This window comes from Phocoena phocoena, chromosome X (genome assembly GCF_963924675.1).
Source record: "Phocoena phocoena chromosome X, mPhoPho1.1, whole genome shotgun sequence".
In the NCBI taxonomy this organism is placed as follows: domain Eukaryota; kingdom Metazoa; phylum Chordata; class Mammalia; order Artiodactyla; family Phocoenidae; genus Phocoena; species Phocoena phocoena.
This window is the reverse complement of record NC_089240.1, coordinates 2109752-2135021: the sequence shown is the minus strand read 5'-3', so window position 1 is coordinate 2135021 and position 25270 is coordinate 2109752. Positions and strand designations below refer to the sequence as shown.

General features: G+C 50.5%; 1 protein-coding gene across 1 annotated transcript in view; it reads left to right on the top strand.

The window, feature by feature from the left end:
• The first annotated feature begins 8940 nt into the window (after positions 1 to 8940).
• Positions 8941 to 25270, top strand: part of PRKX (protein kinase cAMP-dependent X-linked catalytic subunit) — a 77596-nt gene continuing 61266 nt past the window's right edge. The window contains exon 1 of the mRNA XM_065901234.1: positions 8941 to 9193. Coding sequence (XP_065757306.1) covers positions 9028 to 9193 — 166 coding nt within the window. The 5' untranslated portion in view covers positions 8941 to 9027. The remainder of the gene's footprint in view (positions 9194 to 25270) is intronic.

The window sequence follows — 25270 nt, the reverse complement described above, 5'->3', positions numbered from 1 at the left end:
ATGATCACACGGTAGAAATATTAGACTGATTGACATTTTCAAATCCTAAAATTTAGACCCACAGACTCCTGCCTAAATGACTTCACGGTCTGTATTAAAATGCCCCACAGAAGGCTGGGCCCATTGAGGGATCAATTTTCCCCCAAACTATACAGTTTCATCCATTGAACACTCTGTTGTGAATCTTTTGGAATTTAAAAAAAATTTTTTTTTTATTGAACTAACTATAGTTGATTTACAATGCTGTGTTAATTTCTGCTATACAGCAAAGCGACTCAGTTATACATATATATACATTCTTTTTAATATTCTTTTCCATTATGGTTTATCCCAGGATATTGAATATAGTTTCTTCTGGAAATTTGAAACTCTTTGTACTGTCTCTAGACAAGCCCACACCTACTCCCCCGCTTTTAAAAGCTGAGGCGCTACATCTGATATTCAGTGAACTCCAGTTCTGTGTGTGCCCACACAGCAGATTAAATTTGTTTCTAAATTGTTCTTAGTTCTGTGTCCCTCCAAGATTTCACACCACAGAACATTCCTATCCCATGAAGGTCTTTTTGTATTTAACCTCAAGTTTATCTGTCACACTTGTATCATCTTTCTTTTTGCCCGAGAGGGCAGCCACGAATTCAGCAAAATTCAAAACAAGTGATACCAAACCCTGGTTTTCTTATAAAGTTCCACTGTTCATTATACAAACAGATGGTTGTGGTGTTGTTCTTGGTGGTGGTAACCCCAAATATACCCCATGTATGTGTGATGGATACTACCTGTTGTGCCTTTTATCCTGTGGACAGGTGTTTGATGTTAAGTCCAGGCAGGAGGTGTTGGTGGCATCCTTGCTTCCTGGGGATGGGTTGAATCTGCTCTTGCAAGGTTATGGGATGGGATATTTTAGGGCTCCTTTTGGATATGTCCAGTATTGCCTGTTTCTATTCAAGTCTGTCCACATTGTCTAAGACTGTTCTGAACAGCACTTCTTTTTTTCCCCTTTACTTATGTACTTTTAAATTGAAGTTTTGTTGATTTACAATGTTTTAGTTTCAGGTGGACAGCAAAGCGATTCAGTTATATATATGTGTGTGTGTGTGTGTGTGTGTGTGTGTATATATATTCTTTTTCAGATTCTTTTCCATTATAGATTATTACAAGACACTGAGTACAGAGCCCTGTGTTGTACAGTAGGTCCTTGTTGTTTATCTATTTTATATATCTGCTAATCCCAAACTCCTAATTTATCCCTCCCACCCCCTTTTCCCTAATTCGAAAAGATACATGCAACCAAGTAAATAAAAATAATTAATTAAAAGAAAAAAGATCTTAGGGAAAAACCTGAAGAAACTTTTTGGCCACCCCAATATAAATTATATATACACTAGGTAAAACGTATACATTATACAGATTATACAAATGTATTTATTATGACTATCGTATTTTAAAATCCATATTCTCATCTAACGCTCCAGGGCTTTATTGTTGCACACGCCTTTTGACACGTGAAGAATTAATTTCCACATCAAGAGTAGACAAAGAGGCCTGCTTTATTTACGTTTAAGTCACCCTGCAGTTTTCTGAATAACGTTTACTGGGTGACCCACGTTCTCTGCCCTGTTAAAACGGCATATGCATTCTGGAGTCCTGTGAAATGCATTTCTCAATCTCTTTCTTTCCTCTGCAATAGGAAACTATTTTTTTTAAATCCTGGCTTTATCACGAGAAAAGCTAGTTGCCACCTCATTCCCAGTCTTATTTTTCGGGATTTTAGAGCCCCGCCACCACGCCTCGGAGGGGATGATGCTGTGAGGCGGGCCTGAATCCTCCATTAAGGAAGAATTCCAGCCCCAAATGCCTTCCTCCAAGATCAGGGGGCGTGTTTCTACTTATAGTCACATCCTCCTCACGTCCTTCACGAGTTTTCAACTTTTCTCTTCCTACCGATAAATACTGCTGATCAGCTACAGCAATCTGTTTCTCCGATAAGAATTAATAAATGTTTTCTTACGTCCCTCCTGGAAGTTAAGATAAACTACAGAACCACAGTTTCTAGGCAGGCCCTGAGATAACTCTCAATCTGTAGCTCCTGTGAAATCTTGTGTGTTCTGAGGTCTCTGTCCTTATGAAAAAAAAATTGGCACACAACATTAGAAAAATCTTTGTAAAGATTCTCCTAATCCAGACACAGCCTTTTGGGACACTTTCCTCCCTTTATGGGGCGGGGGAGGCATCATCTTGTTATATAATGAAGATCAGAGTGCGTTACAAAATTCGGATGGCTGCCTATGATACTTAAAATTTGGTCATAATGCTTCCATTCTGAAGAGTTTGAAAATCCCCTTACATAAACAGACCAGTATACTTTCCCATATTTCCGGGTGTTGAAAGTATGTCTATTTATTTCTCTATAATAAAAACTGCCTTCAATCATTGGTGTCATTGTCAGATCATGTCACTAAAACAGAATATCACTGACTGGGCGGCTTAAACAGCAGAAATTTATGGTCTCCAGTCCTGGAGGCTGGAATCTGAGATCCAGGTGTCAGCAGGGCTGGTCCCTCCCGAGGCCTCTCTCCTGGGCGTGTGGACGGCCGTCTCCTCCCTGTGTCCTCACAGGGTCGTTGCTCTGTGTGTGCCTGTGTCCTGATCTCCTCTTCTTATAAGAACACCAGTGCTATGGGATCAGGGCCCACCCTAGTGACCTCATTGTACCTTTGTCCCCTCTTTAAAGACCCCATCTCCAAATCCAGCCACATTTTCTGAGGTCCTGGGGGTGGGGACTTCAACATCTGAATTTGTGTGAGATTGTGGAGCACACTTCATCCCATAATATTCTCCAAAATTTAATTCTGAAAAGTACATTTCTAGACATAGAATGACTGCACCAAAACATATGATCATTTCGTAACATTACAACCAAAAGTGTCTAAGAATTCCCTCATTAGCATGGAACATTTCACCTGTACCATGTCAGGTGGATTTAAAAACAAAAAGAAAAAAGCCGTCACGTTTGTTCTCAGTCCAGTTTCTTTGATTATTAGTTATTTTAAAGATTTTTTGTTTCCTCCCTGTGTGAATGACCCGTAGCTATGCCCTTTTTTGGGTTAATTGTCTGTTAATGCCCATTGAACATATATCAGTTTGGCTCATGTACTTTTCGTAGGCACTTTGCATTCTTGTTGTAAATGTGTTTTTATTTTGTTTATAATTCCATAATGTTCTTACATTTTTAGGTTGTCAGATCTATTTATCTGTTTACCCCTGTGATTCTGTCTCTGTCAAGTTTAGGAGGTCCTCCTATAGCCATCCAGGGATTGGAAAACTGACCCCACTCCACTATCGTCTTCTAGTCTTGTTGTTTTTTTTTTTTTGGCCATGCCACACGGCTTGGGGGATCTTAGTTCCTCAACCAGGGATTGAACCTGTGCCCCCTGCAGTGGAAGCATGGACTCCTAACCACTGGACCACCAGGGAGGTCCCTAGTCTCGTTGTGTTGTTTGTTTTCCCAATTCTTTATTTAATTTTTTAAATTTATTTAATTAAAAAATTTTAATGTTTATACAATTTTTAAAGGTTACTTTCCATTTGCAGTTATTATAAAATGTTAGCTATATTCCCTGTGTTGTACAATATAACCTTGAGCCTGTCTTATACGTTCCCCCTATCTTTAAACCTAGTCCTTCTGAAATGGATTTTAGTTTTCTTTCGTGGTAATGTCTTTGTGGTACTTTTTAATAGCATACAAGGTGAGAATCTGAAGAAGCTTTTAACCCAAAGTACATAACAGTTGGTACTAGAATATTATTTATAATGTCTAGAGACATATACGACTTGATTAGATATAATTTTTCTCATGTTCCTTTGTGCTACTTGGAATTCATGGAAAGCTCCAGACACTAGCACATGAGCTAAAAGGACAGCCTGACCCAAGTGACAAGGTTTGGTTTGTGGATTCTAGGATGCAGGTCACCGTGGTTCATGGGGGCCACCCCACTCATTCATTTTCACAACTTGAGATTTAAGGTAGGGAAAGGAAACTGCGTTAACATAAGATGGAACAGAATGATCGATGCCCTTGGTGAAATCTCTCTTAAGTCATCATATTTACTTCCTAATCATCTTTGCTTTCTAATCATCACTATGATTCCTTGGGTAAAATGTGACTTCTAAAGTTCAAGTTCAGAAGTCCAGTTACACAGCAGCCACAGGGGCATCGAACGTTAACTTCTCTTTCGGACGAAGGATGCTTCTATCCACCATATGTATTCACGTTTCGGGAAGCATGACCCACCTGTGTTCCTCCAGCATCACAGCTTAGATTTTCCATGAATCTCTTCAGCATCTGACAAGTAAAAACTTCCCTGCGTATCTTCGGTGATGAGTGAATGCACCATCTTCTAATTACAGGCTGGTCTGTCCCAGGCAATGTGTCTGTTCTCAACACGTTCCTCTACAGTTTCCTTTGAAATCTCTCAAGAAAAGCCTCCGAGTAAATAGACACGTATAAAAACATTCTTGAGGCCTTCCCTGGTGGCGCAGTGGTTGAGAGTCTGCCTGCCGATGCAGGGGAGGCGGGTTCGTGCCCCGGTCCGGGAGGATCCCACAGCCCGCGGAGCGGCTGGGCCCGTGAGCCATGGCCGCTGAGCCTGCGCGTCCGGAGCCTGTGCTCCGCAACGGGAGAGGCCACAACAGTGAGAGGCCCGTGTACCGCAAAAAACAAAAACAAAAACAAAACAAAACCATTATTCATAGACGTTGGAGCTCCATACATGAATAAGAGCAGAGTGACAGTCAAATGTCCTTGTACTTTTTCAGATTTTTAAACTTCAGTTTGTAGAGAGGGTGGCTTAGGGTTTTGTTTTATTTTAGTGATGGTGGATTGCTTGATTTTACCCAAATGTGCACATATTTAACCATTCCAGGATTCTACCTTGGATGAGTTCATTGCTCTCAGCCCATTTGGAGTTCATGACCTCCCTAACCAGGGCAGTGTGTGTGACATCTCCATGGTGAAAACTTCATTTCCATCAGCAGGAAGGCCATTGCTAGGTCAAAACTTATCCACGTATGTTGGGTCAAACACTTATTCAACAAGTGAAGTTGAAGCTGTTGGAAAAGGGGGTCCGCTTTGCATAAAATGTCTCTAGAGAGCCAGGCGCCAAAATGCAGCCTTTGGGGTGCGTGGAGACGCTTTGTGAGTGGTGGGGATTCAGCTGGGCTCCCACCGGGGCAGGCCTCTGATGACTGTGGGTGTACTGATCATCGTGATAAAATAAGTACCATCACCTGTGACTCATCATGACCGCAGCGGTCCATCCGTGGGGGCAGAAGTGCCCAGGATTGTAATAGAACGTAGCCAACTAACTAGGTTATCGTGAGTTTCCAGCGCGTTAAACCAACGCAAACCCACCACAGGGCCGTCCGGACAAGGGAAAAGGAATTCTTGCAGAGGGTTGCAAAGCTACTAAATGTGAGCGCTTATAAACACTTGAGTCACTCCTTGCCAGGAAAACATTCACCGGTGCCAAATGAAAGCACAAACCCCCCTACGTGGCTATGCAACAGCTCACCTGAGAAATAGGAAAAAATCACTGAGCGTGAGACATGACCTAGGCTATTCCTAGTAAACCACGGCTTCATCTGAATGACAGTAAAGTCTCACCACGGAAATCAGAAACCGTATTCCTGTAACTGAACGCTTCTCTGAATCAGAATATATAATAAAATAGATTAGAATGTATATTCCAGAATATATTAGAATGTAGTAATATCACATAAATAATACCTAATATTATATATAAATTGTAGCGTCTGAAGGCAGCTGAAAACTTCTTTTGGAATATATATATTAGAACATATAATAAAACATTAGAATATATATCTCAGAATAGATTAGAATATATGGGGTATAAATAGTATCTAATATTATATACATAAAGACTGTAAAGGCTGTGAGGGCAGCTGAAAACCTCTTGGAATATATATATTAGAACATATAATAAAACATTAGAATATATATCTCAGAATAGATTAGAATATATGGGGTATAAATAGTATCTAATATTATATACATAAAGACTGTAAAGTCTGTGAGGGCAGCTGAAAACCTCTTGGAATATATATATTAGAACATATAATAAAACATATTAGAATATATATTCAGAATAGAATATATGTGATATAATAATATCTAATATATATAAAGTCTGTGAGGGCAGCTGAACACTTTTGGAATATATATATTAGAACATAATCAAATAGAATATATACTGTAAAACATGTATCACAGAATGGCTTGGAATATAATATGTGATATTTAATATCTATTATACACATATAAATTCTTAAGTCTGAAGGCTGGTAAACACTTACTTTAGAATATATATCAGAACACATTGGAATGTAATATATATAATAATATAGAGAGATTGTAAACTTTGTGAAGGCAGCTGTACGCTTTTTATTTTAACTCAGTATACACACGCACACATATCTACCTATCTACTTATAGACATACACATTTACAAATACATGCGATTCCAAAAGAAGTGTCCAGCTGCCCTCACGGACCACCCTTTTTCTCTCTCCCTCATTCAACACCGCCTACACCTGTTTCGGCGTTGACTTTAGCGCTCGTTCTGCGTACGGGGAGCGTTTAGTCCGCTGGGTTACAGAGTTCGGTATTTCCCTGCCCCGTCACCACCGAATGCTCCTCACAAAGGCGGTACAAATGCCCCTGTGATGCCTCGCTTGCAGGGCTTTTTTTCTTTTTTGCCTTTCAAGAAATATGCTGTGGTTTCTGAAGAATTTTTATGAGCCTTCCAGATGAAAGCGGCTTTGTTCATCAAGGTGTTGTGAAACCCGCCGGGATATTTATAGGAACAGGTAGGTTAGCGGTCAAACTCCGGGCGGGCGAGGAAGGGTCAGATCCACTCCGCCACCCAGAGTTTAACTCTGCAAGCGTCTCTGTTACTTTTTCCTCCCCGGCTGCCATTAGAAGGGCAAGGCGTGCCTTTCACTGGGCGTGAAACCCTAGCCTTGACCATCGACCTTAATTAGCCAGCCCGACCGCAGTCACAAGGTCGCGTCCGCGGGGAGCGGGCACGCGCTCCGCGTGGAGTCGCGCCCTTGCCCGGCGTGGACCGTCCCGGTCGCCCCTCCGCGGGGCACGGCCTGGTGGCCTGAGCGCGGGGGACCAGTCCTTGTCTAAGCAGCCGCTGGGGCACACGCGGCCCGCTCCTGGAGCGCATTTTTCGCATTCCAGCTTCAAGATCTGGTAACCAGCAGAGAGCAGGCGTCTCGCCCGGGGAAAAAGCCACCCACAGTGTGCAGAGGAGGGCAGGGGCGCGGCTGGCAGCCGGGGGCCAGAGCACCACACCCAGAGCCGGTTCTGATTTCCTGTCACCCCCTCCCAGTTGGCCAAGCGAGGCAGGCCCGGCCTGGTCCCCCGTAAAACGCCTCCTTTCTGTAGTTCTGGCCTCTGCGACAGACCGTCCCCACGCCGACTCGAGGACTCAGGGCTAGGACCCTCCCTTTCAAGGGCGGAATCGCTGGAATCCCGCCAAACAATAGGGCAGGCTCGGTGCCCTCTCGCTGCTCAAACTGGTCCGCGGACCTGCGGCCCGGATAGCCCTGGGGGCTGCTCTGAAAGACCGATTCCAGGCGTTCCTTGCCCGGCCCGCTGTGGTCCAAGGAGCATTTTAACCAGATCCCCGGAAAAACAGTGGCCGCATCCGTCTAGTTACATTTGCATTTAAGATACAGCCCCGACATTTTGGGGGTATAACTATAACCAAAGATGGCCTGGGACACACTTCCCATTAGGAAAAACCTAACGCTATCGTTGTGTAGTTGTCTGTGACCGTCCTGCGTTTCTTTTCCGAAATCGTCCCTGGTGTGTTTACACCAGCTGCCCGTCAAGTTGCATGCGCCGCATTTGGTAGTTATCTGATTGTTACCTGCCTCTTAGTATTTAAAAAAATGGTTCTTTAGAAATAATTAAAGATTTATCGGAAGCTGTCAAGAAACGCTCCGGGAGCGCGGCTCCGCGCCTCTCCCATGGTGCGTATCTTACATGACTGCAGTCCAACAAGCCAGGGCTGGGAGCGGCCTTGGTCCCGATGGTTATTCGCCAGACGTGGCGGCCGCCCGCCGGGACTCGCGGGCACCGCGCGGTCGGCGGAGCGCGCCCCATCCGCTTCCAACTCCAGCTTTATTTTTCAACTTTACTTTTCTTTAAGCCACGCCCTCCCGCTCCCCAGCCGGTCCCGCCTTCCCCCAGCCTTCCGGGCTGGGGCGCAGGGGGCGCGGGGACACGCCCGCCCGTCTCCCGGGGGAGCTCGGCCGAGACCCCATCCCTGGGGCACCCCGGGGTGCGGAAGCCGCGCGAGCAACCTCGCCGCCCGCGCCAGCGCCAGCGCCAGCGCCCGCCCCCGCCCCAGAATGGCGGGAGAGGCTCCTGGCGCCCGGGCCCTGAGGTCCCAGGGCTGGGGCGCGGAGGGGGCGGGGCGCGGCGGCGCGGGCCACACCCCCAGCCGGGCGGGCTGAGTCGGGCCGGCGCCCGGGCGGGCGGAGGGAGCGCGCGGCCCCGCCCAGGCCGCTTCCGCCCGGCCCCCCAGCAGCGCGCACGCAGCGCCCGCGCGGCGGCGGCGGGCGCGGGACGAGAGGAATGAACAGGCGGCCGGGCGGCCGCGGCCAGGACCCCGCCTCGCGCCCGCCCGTCCGGGCCGCGCCCCCCGCCCAGGCCACGCCGCGCCCGCCCTCAGAGGCCGCTGGCTACTCCCTCCGGCTGCCGCCGCTGCTCCTGCCCTGAGCGCCGCCCCGCGCCCAGCCATTGTCCCCGCCGCGCCGCCAGCTGCGCCCGGCCGCCGACCGGGAGGCGGGGGCCGCGCATGGGTGGGCGCCGCTGATGCCGCCGCCGCCGCCGCCGCCGCCGCCGCCGCGCCGCCCTCCGAGGCTGCGTCCCGGGAAGCCCGGCCCCCCGCGCCCCCTGGCCCGGCCCGGCGCCCCGGACCTGAGCGCGCCCCCATGGAGGCGCCCGGGCTGGCCAAGGCGGCCGCGGCGGACGCCGACGCCCGAGAGAGCTCGGGGGAGACCCCCGACGGCGCGCCCGCGCACTTCCCCGGCCCCGGGGCGCCCTCGCCGGAGCCGCCCGCCTACCGCCCGCAGGACTTCGACACGCTGGCCACCGTGGGTGAGTGCGACGCGCGGGGACCCGGCCCGCTGGGGCGCTCGGCGCCGCCCGGGAAGCCGGCGTCAGACAAAAGGCTTGTGTGCGGTCGCCCGGCCGCCGCCCGGGGAGGGCCCTGCCTGGTCCCGCCTGCTCTGGATCTCCGCGCGGGGCTCCCCGTGCGCCCTGGGTCCGCCGAACGCCCCGAGACTTGGAGGGCTTCCTTCCGGCCCCCGAGAGCCTCCCCGCCTGCGGACGCTCTGCCCCGCACCTCCAAAGTCTCCTGTTTTAGACCTTCCCGCCCGCCCCCCAGCAACCTCCCCGGTGTCTGGGCCCCCCCGACGTCACAGAACTTGCTGGGGTCACGTCACATTGAGGGCGGCGGCGGCCGCGGAGACCCGTGCAGACCTCACCTTGGCCAGGCTCCCCCTCTCCCCCGCGTCAGGATGCTCCCGCCTGGACTTGAGAGCGTATCTGGAACTGGGAGGTCAGGTGTCCCGTGGCGTTTTAGGGGCGCGGGGCGGCGTTGGGGGTGAATTACGCATTTCCTTATCCTGCCGTATTTTCCGTCTGTGTATCCGGAACTGGGCAATTCTTTTATCCGGCACTGATTTCCTTTTTGTCGTCCTCCTTTGAACCTGAGCACTCCTAGGCAGCTGGAAACGTGAAGTCTCCAGTCCCATGAGTGCCTGGATCCCAAAACGTGTTGGTGTATGGAGCCCGCCCCGAGTGGGTCAGAATATCCCAACTCCGCAAGGGCGCTGCCTTCAGGCCGTGGGCTCAAGCCAGCCTGTGGCTTCTTAGCAACCCTTTGTTGCTAAGGGAGTTGTCCCAACCTGTCAGGAAAGAATCAATGGGGAAGGGGACACATACCGTAAATGACCCTGGAGTAGGGGAACCCAGGTACTTCTTCGGGCCCTTACCCAGCCTCTCTTGGAAGGGAGGAAGCATTGGCCTCAAGGCATGGCTTGGGGTTTCATATGACCAAGGGGCACAGCCAGAGTGGCATTAAACCCTTCCCTTTTCCATCAGTAGCCTTTTGCCCATATGTAGTTGGCTGTGAGAAAGGGGTGCCCAGGAAGCCTCGTTTGGGACGGAGGGGACAGGAGGCACCCTCCCTCTCTCCTGTTTCTCTCCTCCTCTCCCTCCAAGCCTTCTTGTCCATCTCCTCCTTCATCTTCTCTCTGTCCATCTCTCCCTCCCTTTCCTGTTTTTCTCTCTCTCTGGGTGTCTCTCTGTCTCATCTTCTCCATCTTCTATCTCTCTCCCTTTCTTTTTCTCTGTCCCTCCCTCCTTCCGTCTGGGGCGCTCTGCAGGGCTGCTTTAAAAGCTGGCTGTGTTTTGCAGGGTAGGAGACGAGGATAGAAACCTAGACCAGTGCAGTCACACCGGTAGGTGGAAACACAATTCAACAATGGAAAGTTGGTGGAGGACCCGGCGGCCCTTGGCACACAGCGCTGGCAACTGGATCTGTTTTGGGCACTTAAGCAAGTCTATTGTGAAAGGTGCCAGGGCATCAGGCGGGGCGTGGGCTGGTGGGTGGGCTGTGGACGTGGCATGGCCCGATGTCTGCAGCTGCCTGGGGGCCCTTTGGGCGCTGCCTAGTGGGCATAGGGTGCCCAGTGAGTCATCTTGTCCCTAAAACTAGAAAGTCACTGCCTCTGGGGACCGAGCAGGGCCGGGTGGGGGGGAAATGAGCTCTCCAGTTGTTTTTCCCTTTCTTAATGAAGAAGATACTTGCTCTTCAAGGATAACTTCCTGTGGGTTCCAAGGGTGTGAAGGGAGAGCCAGGTCACACGTGTTCAGGATGTTGGACCAGCAGAGGCCTGGGACCCAGGGGTGTGTGTGTGTGTGTGTGTGTGTGTGTGTGTGTGTGTGTGTGTGGCTTTGCAGTTTTGGTGGCTTTTTAAAATCACCTTTTGCCAGAACTTTCTTTAATATTCCAGATTTATCTGCGCATGGTTAATCTAAGAAAGTAAGAATAAGCTTTTAAAAAATTCCAAACCCATCAGAGGTGTTAGAGTTTCCGGTAACGTTAGACCATGAGGTGTCGTGGACAAAAGTGAGGGGCTATGCTGGGCTCTTTACCCACAGTTAGAACGCAGTTGGGGCCAGCATGGTGCCTCTTCATCCTAAGCGTTGGGCCCAGGAAACTTAAGTTCCCTTTTGACTGCCCCAGACCCATCCCTAACTGTCTCCCATCGCAAACAGGCACCCCCAGTGGCTCTGAATCGTCTTGAGGCCATCTGTATGCATTTCTCCAGCTGAGCAAGGCTGTCTTCCACAACTTGAAATGAACCCACATACAAAACAGAAGACAAAAAAACCACCCTGACAAACCTCTCAGCCTTTCTTAACATAACCACAATCCCCACGCCCTTGGAACCTTCCAGAATGAGTCAGGGTGGAAGGACCGGGCCGACTGGGCTTGTCCTCCACCCTGAAGTTCTGAAGTTCTGGCCTCACACAGTTGTGCATTTTCACCTGGTCTGGTCTCCACTCCTGTGTGTGAGCTCTTCTTTTTCTCACCAACAGGCGTTTTTTTCATCCTTCTCTTTTGCCTGTGACCTGGGCCCCCGGGGGAGGCGCCTGTGGGACAGAATTGCTGACTCACAATCCCCCAAGGACGGTTGTGACGATCAGTGCAGGTGGAACGCAGCAGGTGGGCGCAGATGTGCTTCTCCATGATTTAGCAAAACCGGCAGTGGCTGTTCAGATGGCAGGACCCCCCAGGAGGGTTGGCACCAGGATACCGAGACCCAGCTGGAAGCGGACGGCCCAGTTCACAGGGCGGCCATGACACCTTGGAGATAGAATAAGGAGGAAAGTCAGTGACCAGTAAGGTCTCAGATGCCCTTATTCTGTGCTCCTGGATAAACTGTCTATGGGAAGTTGTCCGTGTTCTAGGTTGATTAGCCCTCCACAAATTCAGACAGCTTGGAAGAAAGCTTAGCTTATGTTGGTGAAAAATCGCACGGGCATTTTGGTGGTGTTGTTGTTGGGGGTAGGAGTTTATTAGTTTATTCATTTATTTTTGCTGTGTTGCGTCTTCGTTTCTGTGCGCGGGCTTTCTCTAGTTGTGGCAAGCGGGGGCCACTCTTCATCGCGGTGCGCGGGCCTCTCACTATCGCGGCCTCTCTTATTGCGGAGCGCAGGCTCAGTAGTTGTGGCTCACGGGCCTAGTTGCTCCGCGGCATGTGGGATCCTCCCAGACCAGGGCTCAAACCTGTGTCCCCTGCGTTAGCAGGCAGATTCTCAACCAGTGCGCCACCAGGGAAGCCCCAACATGGGCATTTTTTAAAGAGCGTGGAAGGGACCTTGGGTCCTGTCTTGGCCAAACTGATTTCATAGATTGAAAAACAGGCCCAGTTACAGAAGGAATGGTGTGCAGCCCCCGGTCCACATTCCTGGTCCAGGTAACCAAGCTTGATTTCTCGCTATGAGCACGAACAATGGTGCTATTAAAGATAAATGTTTTGAAATAATGATAGGTGCACGGGGGATTCCAAAACCTGCGCCTAGTCCCATGCACCCTTCATGAAGTTCTCCCCCGTGACGTCTTCTGTAGGTGTCACACAATGTCAAAACCAGACGCGCGCCGTCGTGGGGTCCGTCCTGCTAAGAGACCACAGACCTTCATCAGTGCTCCCACTTTTCATGGGAACTCGTTTGAGCTTGTGGGGAGGGGGCATGCGTTTGGTTTTGTGCACTGTTATCCTGTACATCCATCTGGGCAGCCACCAGCCCTGAGATCGAGGCACAAAGCTCATTCCCTGACCACAGAAACGCACTCACGCCTGACACTTGTATTTTTTTACTATCACGTCACACTGTCAGAAAGTTGTATTTTCTTTAGACCGAGGAGACCTTCCGTAGTGAGTAATTAAACCTGCACTGTTGTCTCTTACTTTCATTTTCCTCCCTGCTGATAAGATTGTCTCATGCACCCTTGGTTCCCCAGAAGTGGTCCTAATTTTTCTCCCTCCCACCTGGACTCCCAAAGCATCACCGGAGCAGCACACCCGGAGGCGGGTGGAATCCGTGCTGGGGAGATTTCCCACTGCATGTGAATGACTTCTCCCTGGGGGCGATGTTGACAGAAGTCTTTAGGAGGGAATGTTGCTTGCTGTGTAGATAGCCAGAAAATTGTGTTCACCTTTTAATCTGATGTACCTTGAGTGGGCGTGAATGGTAGTTTCAACTTAAGAGCATCAGAGGAACTTCGAAGGTTAGGTAAAATACGAGAAAAGAATATTTCTTTTTATAAAATTACGGAAAATACTAGAAAAGAATATTTCGTCTTACAGAAGTCCTGCAGGCTGTTCCTCCTCATTTAAAAAAAACCTTTTACTTGTTTTCTGGTCACTCCCAGTGGCATGTGGGATGTCAGTTCCCTGACCAGGGATCGAACCCTGGCCGCCTGCAGTGGAAGCGCGGAGTCTTAACCACTGGACCGCCGGGGAAGCCCCTGTTCCTTCTCATTTTTAAAAAATTGCAGTGAAATTCACATAACACAAAAGGAACCATTTCAAAGGGAACCGTGCCGTGGTGCTTTACACGTTCACAAAGTCACACGACCCTCATCTCTGTGAGGTTCCAGAACATTTTCGTCTGCTGCCCCCGCAGGGTGACCCCAAATCTGTGAGCAGTCACCCCCTATTTCCTCCGGCTGCTGGGAACCCCCATCTGCTCTCTGTCTCCATGGATCTGTTTCGTGTCATCTTCATCTTACACACTCTGCTTTTCTTACTTTGCATCTCCAAGGGGACGGTGGGGTGGGGGGAGGGGTGGGACTTTGGGAAGAGAAGCTTAGGAGATGCACAGCCAATAGTTCCCTGCTCAGGAGGAGAAAAGGAAAATGGGCCAGAGGATAGAAAGTATGGGATGTGGGGTGGGGGGGGCGGTCAGGTAAAGACCAGCCAGGAGGAGAAACGTGCAGTCAGTGAGAGAGGCAGGGGTGAGCAAACGAGTCACAGACACGTGCACACAGAACCTGCTGTCTTGGGTCGGATAGAGTCCCCTTCTCCCCCGAAATGCATGTCCTCTCAGAACCTGGGAACCGGGACCTCATTAGGAAACAGGGTCTCTGCAGATGTGATGAAGTGAAGGGTCTGAGATGAGGTCCTCCTGGATGAGGGTGGCCCTACATCCAATGACAGGGTCCTTCTAAGAGACAGAAGAGGAGAGACCCAGACACAGAGGAGAAGCCCCGGGAAGACAGAGGCAGAGACGGGAGGGACGCGGCCACAAGCCCAGGGACGCCTGGAGCCCCCAGAAGCTGGAAGAGGCGGGAAGGACCCTCCCCTGGAGCCTCTGGAGGGGGCGCGGCCCTGGGACACCTTGACCTCAGACGTCTGGTCCCCAGAACTGGGGGAGGATGGATGCCTGTGGCTTTAAGCTCACAGTTTGTGGGAGCCCCAGGAAACTAATTCACCTTCCAGAGAGGATTACAGAGTTGATTTCTATGTGGCCTTACAGCTTGGTCCATAAGGCAGTTTCCTCAAATCCTTGGAGGTGGAGGACACCAGGTTACATGTATTTTCCGAGGGCGTCCTCATCCCACACAGCATGTGGGTGTGGCTAAAGCAGAGCTCACTGTTTGACAGAGGTCATCCCCCGAGCTGGATGGGGCAGAGTTAGTTCCCATGTGGTCAGGCCAAGGGGCGCCATCTTGAATCCATCCCGACCTTGTTGTCTTGATTGGCCCCAGCTGCCATGACAGAATACCGTCCACTGGGTGTCTTACCACAATGCAGATGGATTTCTCCCAGCTCTGGAGGCCGGAAGTTCGAGATCAGGGTGCCAGCGTGCTTGGGTTTTGGTGAGAGTTTCTCTCCTGGGTTGCACTGGCTGTCTTCTTGCTGTGTGCTCAGATGGTGGAGAGTAGAAAGCTCTTACAAGGACACTAATCCCATCCTGGGAACCCCACTCTCATGACCTCATCTCATCCTAATTACTTCGCAGAGACCCACCTCCGGATACCGTCACATTGGCGGGGAGGGGATAGGGCTTCAGCGTGGGAATTGGGGGGGGGCACAGACATCCAGTCCATAACACTGGGTTGACTCCTCCTTACATGTCGCCCTGGCTTCTTCCTCCTGAGCTTCTGCCTTTGGGGTGCAGGTGGCTGCCTGAGCAACAGCCTCACCTTGCCACATCCTGGATTCCTTACGGGAGGACACCTCTCTCCCTGGATCTGGGGACAACCCTCCTTGTCCCGACCTGGCTCATCCGTGGGGACGAGGACATGGCGCCATGGTGCTGGTCTCAGACCTGCTTCCGGGATGGGTCTCTCCACAGTTGGGGACCACCGAGGAGGCCATGTCTGTCACTGCAAGAAAAGGGCAGAAGCACCACGTGACACAGACACAAGCTTCCCCTTTCCGGGGTCACTTGAAGCTTGTGAGCACGTTTTTCCTGAGAAACACGTGTTCACGATTCTCGGTGCATCTCCTTCAGTCTCTGGAGCAACTTCTTGGGGCTTTCTTGGTATTTTCCCCCAAGTTTGTTTGTTTGTTTGTTTTCCAACACCCACATGTCACCACCTTCACACCATTTAAAACGTTTCCCCTTTTCCTCTTTTCTTGGAAAACTACAAATGCTCTTTCTTGCTGGGAAGCACAGTAAAGAACTGAGAAAGGAAGGTTCTTTAGAGAACCTAACTGAGGAAAGAATCAGGGGTAAATCCAAGGTTTGGGGGTTACATGATTGGAAAGCCGTGCCACCCCTTGGAGACACTGAGGGGGTCAGGGATGGAGCAGTGTTTGGGGGAAAAGGCCAGGAGTACCGTTCGGGGCATGGTTAGTTTGATCTGCCTGGGAGGCGTCTTTGTCGTTATCTGCATCGTCACCGTCCCCTTCCGCCCCCTGCTGCCACATCCTGCCGCCCTTCACCAGCATCACCTGCATCACTTCTGACGCTCGGGGAACTTCCGTTTAATTGAAACTCACAGAAGGTCGTTTTAACGTGAACAATCCAGTGGGACAGTGTTGTGCAACCACCGCCTCTATCTGGTTCTAAAACATTTTCGTCAGCCCCCAAAGGACACTCTCTACGCAGCAGGCAATCACTCCCCGGCCCCTGGCAGACGCTAACCCATGTCTCTGTGGCTCTGCGTGTGCTGGACGTTTCACGTCAGTGGAATCCTACACTGTCTGGCCTTTTGTGTCCGGCTTCTCACCTGAGCTTCACGTGCTTGAATTTTATCCTGGTAGCCTGTGTGCGTGCTTCATTCCTTTTTATGGCTGAGTCATATTTCATTGTGCTGGATGGACCCCATTTTGTTTCTCCTGTTGCATTCATTTGCTTAGAGAAACAAGGTACCGCAGCCTGGGCGGCTTAAACAATAGAAATTTATTTTCACACAGCTCTGGAGGCCGGAATCTGAGATCCAGGCGTGGGCAGGGCTGGGTTCCTCCCGAGGCCTCTCTCCTTGCCGTGTAGACGGCCGTCTTCTCCCTGTGTCCTCCCAGGGTTGTCCCTCTGTGTGTGTCTGTGTCCTGATCTCCTCTTCTTAAAAGGACACCAGTGCTATGGGATCAGGGCCCACCCTAATGACCTCATTTTACCTAAAGACCCCATCTCCAAATACAGCCGCGTCCTGAGGTGCTGGGGGTCAGGACTTCAAGATGAAATCCTTTGGGCGGAGGGACGCAATTCAGCGCATAACACCATGAACCTTTCAATGCATCGTATGGTACCTCAGCCTCCTTGGCGTTCCCACGATGCACTAGTTGAGCCTCGCCCCAGGTGGACTTGGCTGATTGCATCCAAGGTAGGCACCATAATATCATCACCCCCATCATCACCAACATCACCTTTTCCAAACACAGGCTCATCTCGTTTTCCAGGACATACGGTAGTGTCTTTGTATGGATTTGGTGCTCCCTCCTCTCGGCACACCTGTCGTGCGCCCACCCCTCCGATGCTCAGAGCACCTCCTCCTTCTGACCCCGGAGTCAGGGAGCCGGGGAGGGGAGGGGGTCGGGCAGGGCCCGCACAGGGAGCCCGGTGCAAGCTCCACTTCCCTTGGTCTCCTGTTGGGATCTCTCGCGTGGCCTTTCCCACCTTTGGGCTACTGGAACAAATTACCTCAAACGCAGTGGCTTAAAACAGCATGCATTGATTAACCTGCAGTTCCAAGGGTTAGGAGTCTGGAAATGGTATTACTGGTTTTTTTCTTTCTTTCTTTCTTTCTTTCTTTTTTGGCCGTGCTATGCAGCTCGCAGGATCTCAGTTCTCCAGTGCTCTCGGCAGTGAAAGCTCCCAGCCCTAACCGCTGGACCGCCAGGGAATTCCCAGTATGGCTGGGTTAAAAACCAAGGTGTGGGCGAGGCTGTGTGCCTTTGGGAGGCTCCCGGGGAGAATTCTTTCCTGGCCTTTTGCCGCTTCTAGAAGCCGCCCGCATTCCTTTGTTTATGATAATCTTCCTTCGTCATTGAAGGCGGCATTGCCGGCTCAGACCCTTCTCATGCCGTTTCTCTCCTGCTTCTCTCGGATACTTCTAAGGACCCTGGTGATTCCAGTGGATTCACCCAACTAACCCAGGGCATCTCGCTGTTAAGGTTCTGCTGATTCACCCCTGTGGTTAGCTCCTTGAAACTCAGCTCCCCTCGGCCGCGTAAACGAACACGTCCCCAGGTTCTGGGGATGACGACAAGGACGTCTTATTCTGTGTATCGTGCACTGATTCTTCTAATCTACTGTGTACGCCTCACCTGGGACGCAGCACCGCTTTGGAGAACGTGACGGGTGGATGGCTGCGCCCAGCCCGGCCTCAGCCGTGGTCTGACGGCCTTGACTTCCACAAACGGTGGGACCGCAGTTAACAATAAAAAGCTCTTCCGTTACTACCTGGGAGGAGAAATGGGAGATCCACTGACCGACAGATGGGGCTGGAAATTGGGTGTGTGCGCACGTGCCTGTGCACGCTGGGGAAGCGATTAATGAGTTACCGGAGGCTGTCACATCTTTGCCCTCTTTTGAGGGGCTGGAATGGTGTCACCACTGACTGCCACGTCCCCGGCCAAGCAGCTCCAGTTCTCGTGTTGCAAGGGAAAGGCCAGTGACGGGACTGCTCCAAGATGAGATGACAAAGCCTTACACCTTCGAGGAGCTTCTGGCCCCGGGATGGACCTTTAGACGCACGGCTATGACCCGTGCGGAGGCAGGTGTGGTTAGCCACGTGGAATCCCGGAAACCAAGCTTGTGTCCATGCGGGGGCGGGAGGTAAAGGCGGCGGCGGGCGGGTTGTTCTCAAGGAGGCCTGAGCATGTTCATTGACTGGACAACACGGGGACGTTTATTTATCTTTTTTTTTTTTTTTGAGGAACTTGGCAGGCTCTCCCCCCGCCACCCCGAGGTTACCCTTGGAAGAATAATAAAAGCAGCACCATGAATGCACCTAAGCAGCTCCTAATTCCAGCAGCGTCATGCCCCGCCTGCGTTTCACGGGGAGGACGGATCTGCGACACTGCGCTGGGTTGGGTGCATAGGACGCTGCGTCTCTCGCTACACCCCTACGGCACTTCAGTAAACGTCCGCTTGGCATCTGGGTTGCGTCTCCAAATAAGAGCGTATGTTACAAATAGCTATTCAGTGCCTTTGGAGTTAGCCATGGAGGACTCCAGTCACGCATCCCGAGTGTCCCCGAGGCTCGTCCCATTGGAACGCCCCGTATCAGCCACGGCCGCGGATGGAGTGGGCACGCGCGTTCAACGATGCAGGTCCTTCCCTCCTCCGACACAGACGGTCCTGCTCCCCTGGGACGTAGGAACGTGAAGGGGACATTCTCCATGTGGGTGGCTGTCACCCGTCCTGTGAGTCACCTTGTCCCTGTGTAGGGGCTCCCGTCGGACCCCTCTGGGTCGTCCTTCCAGCCTTTATTTCGTGCCAGGTGCTGCCGTGGCCTCCCCAGCACCTGCTTGGCCCAATGCATCCCACTTAGTCTAGGAGGACTGTCAAGATTAGACTCTGGGCGTCCGAGGTCCCCTCCCACTGGGTGATTCCATGCTTGAAAAAAAGATCCACCTTCGGCCCCTTGCACATCTGTTCACCCCACTTACCATTTGGAAATTCACGCTGGCTTTCCCTCCAGTTACAGGAAAAACAAACCGTCTCCCAGAGTCCCTGCTCAAACGCGTGAGTTCCTGAAAATCATTGCACCCAGCGCTCCCACGTCGTGAGCTGCTCTCTATATGCGTTCTCTGGACGTGGCTCCTTTGGACACGGTTTTGATGAGGCGGGCTCATCGAAGGCGTTTGGAGGGCAGCCTCCCCAGGGTTCCTGTAAAACAGTTGACAGTTAATTGGGTTGATGATTTCACCCTGCTGGATCATTATCTCGGGAGCCACTTCACTGAACAAAAGACCAGACCGGGCAGATCTGAGGGTTGGGTGTGGCGGGCAGGGCTCCGCTGCTCACAGGACGGCCTTTGTAACGCCGAGGGCACCTGGGGTCTGAGGTTGGAGGGGCAGACAGAAGCAGGGCTTGTGTGCCCACGCCTTCTTGTGCCTGGGTGCGTTCAGTGAAGGGGGGGACGGCTAGCAGGGAGCGAGGAGAGGTGGGTAGTTAGCCAGCTCGTGTTTGCGGACAATTCCAAAAAAAAACATTCAGCACAGATTGAAAACTCTCGCTTGGAGTGTTCCCCCCCCACCCCCGCCCCCCTAAATCGAATGGGCACCCAGAAGGCCAGCTATCTAGAGTTTCCTCTTGTGGAAATTCTGCCTGGGTGCTAGTTTCCATTTATCCTCACACCGTAGGGGAAAAAAAACATTTACCCAGAAAAAAACCAAACACCAGTGAGTCAGAGTATTGGATCCTTGAATATAGTCATTGTTGGCAGTGATTTTACTCAGGAAGACGTTCATTTAGTTGAGCCTCCAAAAGATTAGTCAGTGCGTCCTTTTGGTAACAGATTCTGAGGTATCCGTTGTATGGATTTGGGTCAAAGCGGCAGCTTCTCGTTGCCTTGATTATTTTTTCTCTATTGATTTCTTGTTTTCTTTTTTTCTTGTTATTTATTTCACTGCACTGCATCTTCCTCGCGGCATGGGGCATCTCGTTCCTTGACCAGGGATCAAATCCGTGCCCCCTGCGGTGGAAGCCTGGAGTCTTAACCACTGGACCACCCGGGAAGTCTCTTTTGTTTTCAATTTCATTGTTTTCTGCTTGTAAAGTCAGTCAAGACCTGACACGGAGACGCGGGTTAGGTCTTTATTTCTGCTTGCTTTTGTTTTTTGTTACTCTTCTTTGTGTAGGCTTCTTTTTTTTTTTTTTTTTTTCTTGCTTTCTTTTTTTGGTCTTTATTTACTTTTCCTGGTAGTAAAATGTTGTATTTTGATTGAGATTCTGGGCTACTCCTCTGAGCATCCCAGAGGGCCATGGAAGAAATGGAATCGTGACCCAGGAGAACTGCTAAGCCTGCGTCATCTTTTCCCACCATCCCAGGGCACCTTGGTCGTTGGGGGAGTCTTGTGTTCTGTGCACTGTGGCTGGTTCACCCTCTTGCAGGGTTGTTTCCCTCTCCCAGCTGCTGCTGCTTTCGTTACAGTTCCCCCTCCACGAAGGAAAAGCCCCAGCTGCTTCCCTGGGGAGAACAAGCCACAGAAATAAGCATGGAGAAAAACGAGTCGGCGGCCACCTGCTCCAGAAGCCTGTTTCTGAGTGCAGTGCATTTCAGGACAGCTGCTCGGCTTCCTTAAAAGCAAAAGTAAAACGAGGGCGCCGTCAGCTTTAGACATCAGCTTTACAGTCCCCGTCTAGAACTTGGGACGCCATTGGCAAAACCATCCGTGGGAAGGGTGGGGGGTGGGTGTGTGGACTGGGTTCTTTACCTCCTGGGTTATCGGCGGGAGATCTTCTACCTTTGTCAAAGGGGAAACCGACTTCTTTCTTTAGTTGTCCAGTGACTTTCTGTGCTTCCGTTTCTCCCTGCATTACTGCATACACAGGTGTGCACACACCCACGCACACTGGAAGGTTTTGGGCTGAGTGGGTGAGAACCCTTCTGGCTGTTGAGAACACTCCAGTTCTTCGGACGTTGCCAAATGCTCTGATGAAACCTGAGACCGGCCACCTGTTTGGATGGGAAGGGCCATCTCCGGTTGCCAGGCCCGCTGCCTAGCCTTCCTGTTAAGTCAGCAGGGCAGGTCGTTCCTAGGTGGACAGTCCCGAGTCTGCCCCAGGAGGTGGTTTCTGAATTGTCCCTTCAGAATGTTCTTGTTCTGGAAACAGTGCAACCTCTGACGGTCCAGGTCCCAGGCTGCTGCTTTTGCAGCCCAGAAAAGAGTAATGAATCGTGACAAACGTCACACAGTGATAGGAAAGTAGAAGGCAGGATTAGTATAAAATGAGGACGCCAGCCCAGCCCAGGAATCACTCAGTAGCACAGACAGCAGGAGTCTTGCGTGTGGATCCTTGGAAGACCACAGATTTGCAGGGGGGCCATCGAGACGGAGTGAGCAGCTTTCATCAAGGCTCTGGAGGAATTGGAGACATTGTCTTTCTATCGATTTCATTTGTTGCCAGCATTAAACTTGACTTCCCAAGTGGCTGGCATGACACAGGTCTCTGGCTGTCCTGACTTTGCACGGACTGGCCGTGCCCGGGCTTGTAGAGCAGTGTACTTTGGGTTATGAACATGTTCTCTGGCTCCAGCTGGGCAAGGCTCAGGCACGGGCATTGGGAGACACTCGGTTTTGTCTTCTTAGTAGATGTTTGGATTCCATGTGCTTTCCCAGGACGTGGTTCGCCTGTGTCGTGCAAAGATGAAGGGTGGACGCTTATCCCAACCTGGGGCCACGGGGGACTTTTAAGATGACTCCTGGGGACCCTTAGGTCGCTCCCTCCCAGACCCCCAGTCTCTGTCCTTAGTCTTTGGGGAATGAGGGCTATGCTGTGGGAATTGGATATCCTTGACAGGTAGGAAATCCCGGAGGAAGATGGTTGAGGGAGAGTGGGTCTCTGTCACATTCTCAAATGACACCTTCGATCTTGGTGAGAAGGTTGTGGTTTGAAGTGGGAATCATCAGAAAGACTTTGAATGGGAGCCAGTTATATTTGATTATGTGTCATTTGTTCAGGTTTTCAGAATGCCCGTATTTAGTGCCGTGAGCTCTTAAATGACCACAAAATAGATAGTAAATGAGAATGAAAAGGGCGGATTGTAATATGTAACAGACTCAACTCAAAATGTGTCTGCTTTGCAGAGCCTAGACTAAAAAGGCTGTAAAAATATTTCTTTATCCAGTTTGGAAAATGCTGGCTCTTGCGAAATAGTCTATTTAAGAGGCAGAATGAAATGCCTCTTGAAAGACCGCATCGGTTACGCGATGGGCCGCTACGGTCGGTCCATAGCTGAGATGCAAGTGGTTCTCAGAGTGGGGTCCGGGGGCCCGTGGGGGTTCCTTATGGGACTCTGAGGTCACTATGACTTTCGTAAGAATACGAAAGCATTATTTGCTTTTTTTGCCTCCCTCCTTCTCGCATGAGTGTTGGGTGGAGTTTCCAGTGGCCGCCTGACGTGTGATCATGGTTGCCTCTTTGGCCACCAGTGAAATGCGTCCTTGAGGGCTCTTGGGTTTTCTGTATTTTTGTTTTACTTGTTACTATGGCTGCTATCGAGAGGCACCCCCAAGCCCCACACCAACAAACACTCCTCAGGGATCTCGATAGATTTCTAGCGCATCCAGAAATCCTGAGATCAGAGAGTTTGAGAGGTGCTGCTTTGAGCGTGGGGAGCTCTGAAGTGGACATTGACGGGCTTGCAGGTGGCCTGGGTCTGTGTCTACCACGCTGTGTATGTATCACTCTGTACCCTGGGGCACGGTAGGGACCCCAGAAGATTTGTCCAGCCAGACACTGGAAGAGTGGATGTGTTGCTGGCTGTCGGTTACCCTGGCGAGAGTTCAGAGCCTGAGGTCAGTTGGAAGAACTGAAGGGTCACCTCTCAGGGATGTGATCTGCAAGAGAGAGAAGAGACAAGGATCGGGGTCGGGGCTTTAGAAGAGGAAAGATTCTCGTACTCCGAGAACCCAGCGGTTGCTCAGCTGGGGGATATTGCGGCGGGACCCATGCTTTCCACTGACCATCATGTGGATGGTCTAAACATTGTGAAGACTATTAGGCAACTTTAGTACTGTTTTCTGTTACCACGCGTAAGTTCAGGGCTCAGACCTGACCCTCCCCTCTCATGAAATAAGGATGATTCTCCGTAGTTTGGGAGCAGCATGGCAGCCGCAGCCGTATCACGCACATGAACCAGGCTCCCGAGTAGACTCCACGGGACTAGTTGAGCAGGTGACCGGTTCAGCAAGTTCGTATGCTAGCTCTTGAGTCATCTGCCTCTCCCGGATTCTCTGCTAGCAAACTTCTTCTCCCGTTCTTGGATTCTTTAGAGCAACGCGGTCCAAGAGAACTGGGGGCTGTGAGGACCATGTCCTGTAATCTATGTTGCTGTGGTGACCAGCTGAGGTACCAGCTTCTTTTTTTAAAATTTATTTTATTGAAGTACAGTTGATGTACAATAGTGTGTTAGTTTCGGGTGTACGGCAAAGCAAAGTGATCCGGTTACCCATGTGTAACACTCCTTTCCATGATGGTTTGTCACAAGATACTGAATAGAGCTCCCTGTGCTCTACAGCAGGACCTTGTTGTTTATCCATCCGATACATAATAGTTTGCATCCGCTAATCCCAAACTCCCACTCCATCCCTCCCCCACCTCCCCTCCCCCTTGGCAACCACAGGTCTGTTTTCTATGTCTGTGAGCCTATTTCTGTTTTGTAAATAAGTTCACCTGCATTGTATTTTAGATTCCACATAGAAGTGATATCATATATTTGTCTTTCTCTGTCTGACTTGCTTCACTTAGTATGATCATCTCTAGGTCCATCCATGTTGCTGCCAATGGCATTATTTCATTCTTTTTTTTATGGCTGAGTAATATTCCATTGTGTGTATGTACCACATCTTCTATATCCATTCATCTGTTGATGGACACTTAGGGTACTTCCATGTCTTGGCTATTGTAAATAGTGCTGCTATGAACATAGGGGTGCATACGTCTTTTCGGATTACAGTTTTGTCTGGATATATGCCCAGGAGTGGGATTGCTGGGTCATCATCAGCTTCCTTATTTGATTCAACCTCACTTCATTGGACTTCAAATAAGCCACATGTGTCTGGTAACTACCGCATTGGACAGCACAGCTTACACACCTAAGAATCTCAGCAGTCGTATAGGTCAACAAAATCAGACCTCAGAATTCCTTCCTTCTGGGGTGCCACTACCTCAGGATCGTTTTTAAGTGATTTTTCAGACACTGTTAGTGATACCGATGGAAACAGCTCTTTAATAAAATTCTCGGCTGTTCCCTGATTCATTACGATACCTGAGATAAATTACACGTCAAAAGGACCTCCTTTCCCTAGTATAGGTAAATGTCCAGAGGCATACGTATATTTTCCAAAAGTGATTGAGTATCAGCTGCCATTTTCTAAACGTCTCTGGTTGCACATTCCACACGGACCCCTTATAGCATCTCTTCTGTTTCTGTATGAACCATATTCTCGTGGTTACTTGAGGATTTCATAACAAAACACTTTCAAACGGGCAAAACACCTTCACTGATGGGAAGATGGAGTTTGTCAGCAGAAGACAAGCTACATCTTCCTTGAGAAGATGTAGTGAAAGTTACAGTTTTAAATATATTTACACACAGGCATAGTTCGCTCTATCGCACTTCGCAGATGCCGCATTCTTTTACGAATTGACGGTTTGTAGCAGCCCCGCCTCGAGCAAGCCTGTTGGTGCCACTGTTACAACAGCACTTGCTCCCTTTGTGTCTCTGGGTCACGTTTTGGTCATTCTCGCCATATTTCAAACGTTTTCATTGTGATGATATGTGTCGTGGTATCTGTGACCAGGGAACTCGGATGTTACTACGGCGAGTCCCTGAAGGCTCGGAGGATGGTTTGCAGTTTTTAGCAAGAAGCTGTTGTAAAACGAAGGTCTGTGCATTGTTTTTTTAGACAGAATGCTATCGCACACTTAACAGACTACAGGGGAGTCTGTCAACTGGGAAGGATCACTTTTATACGC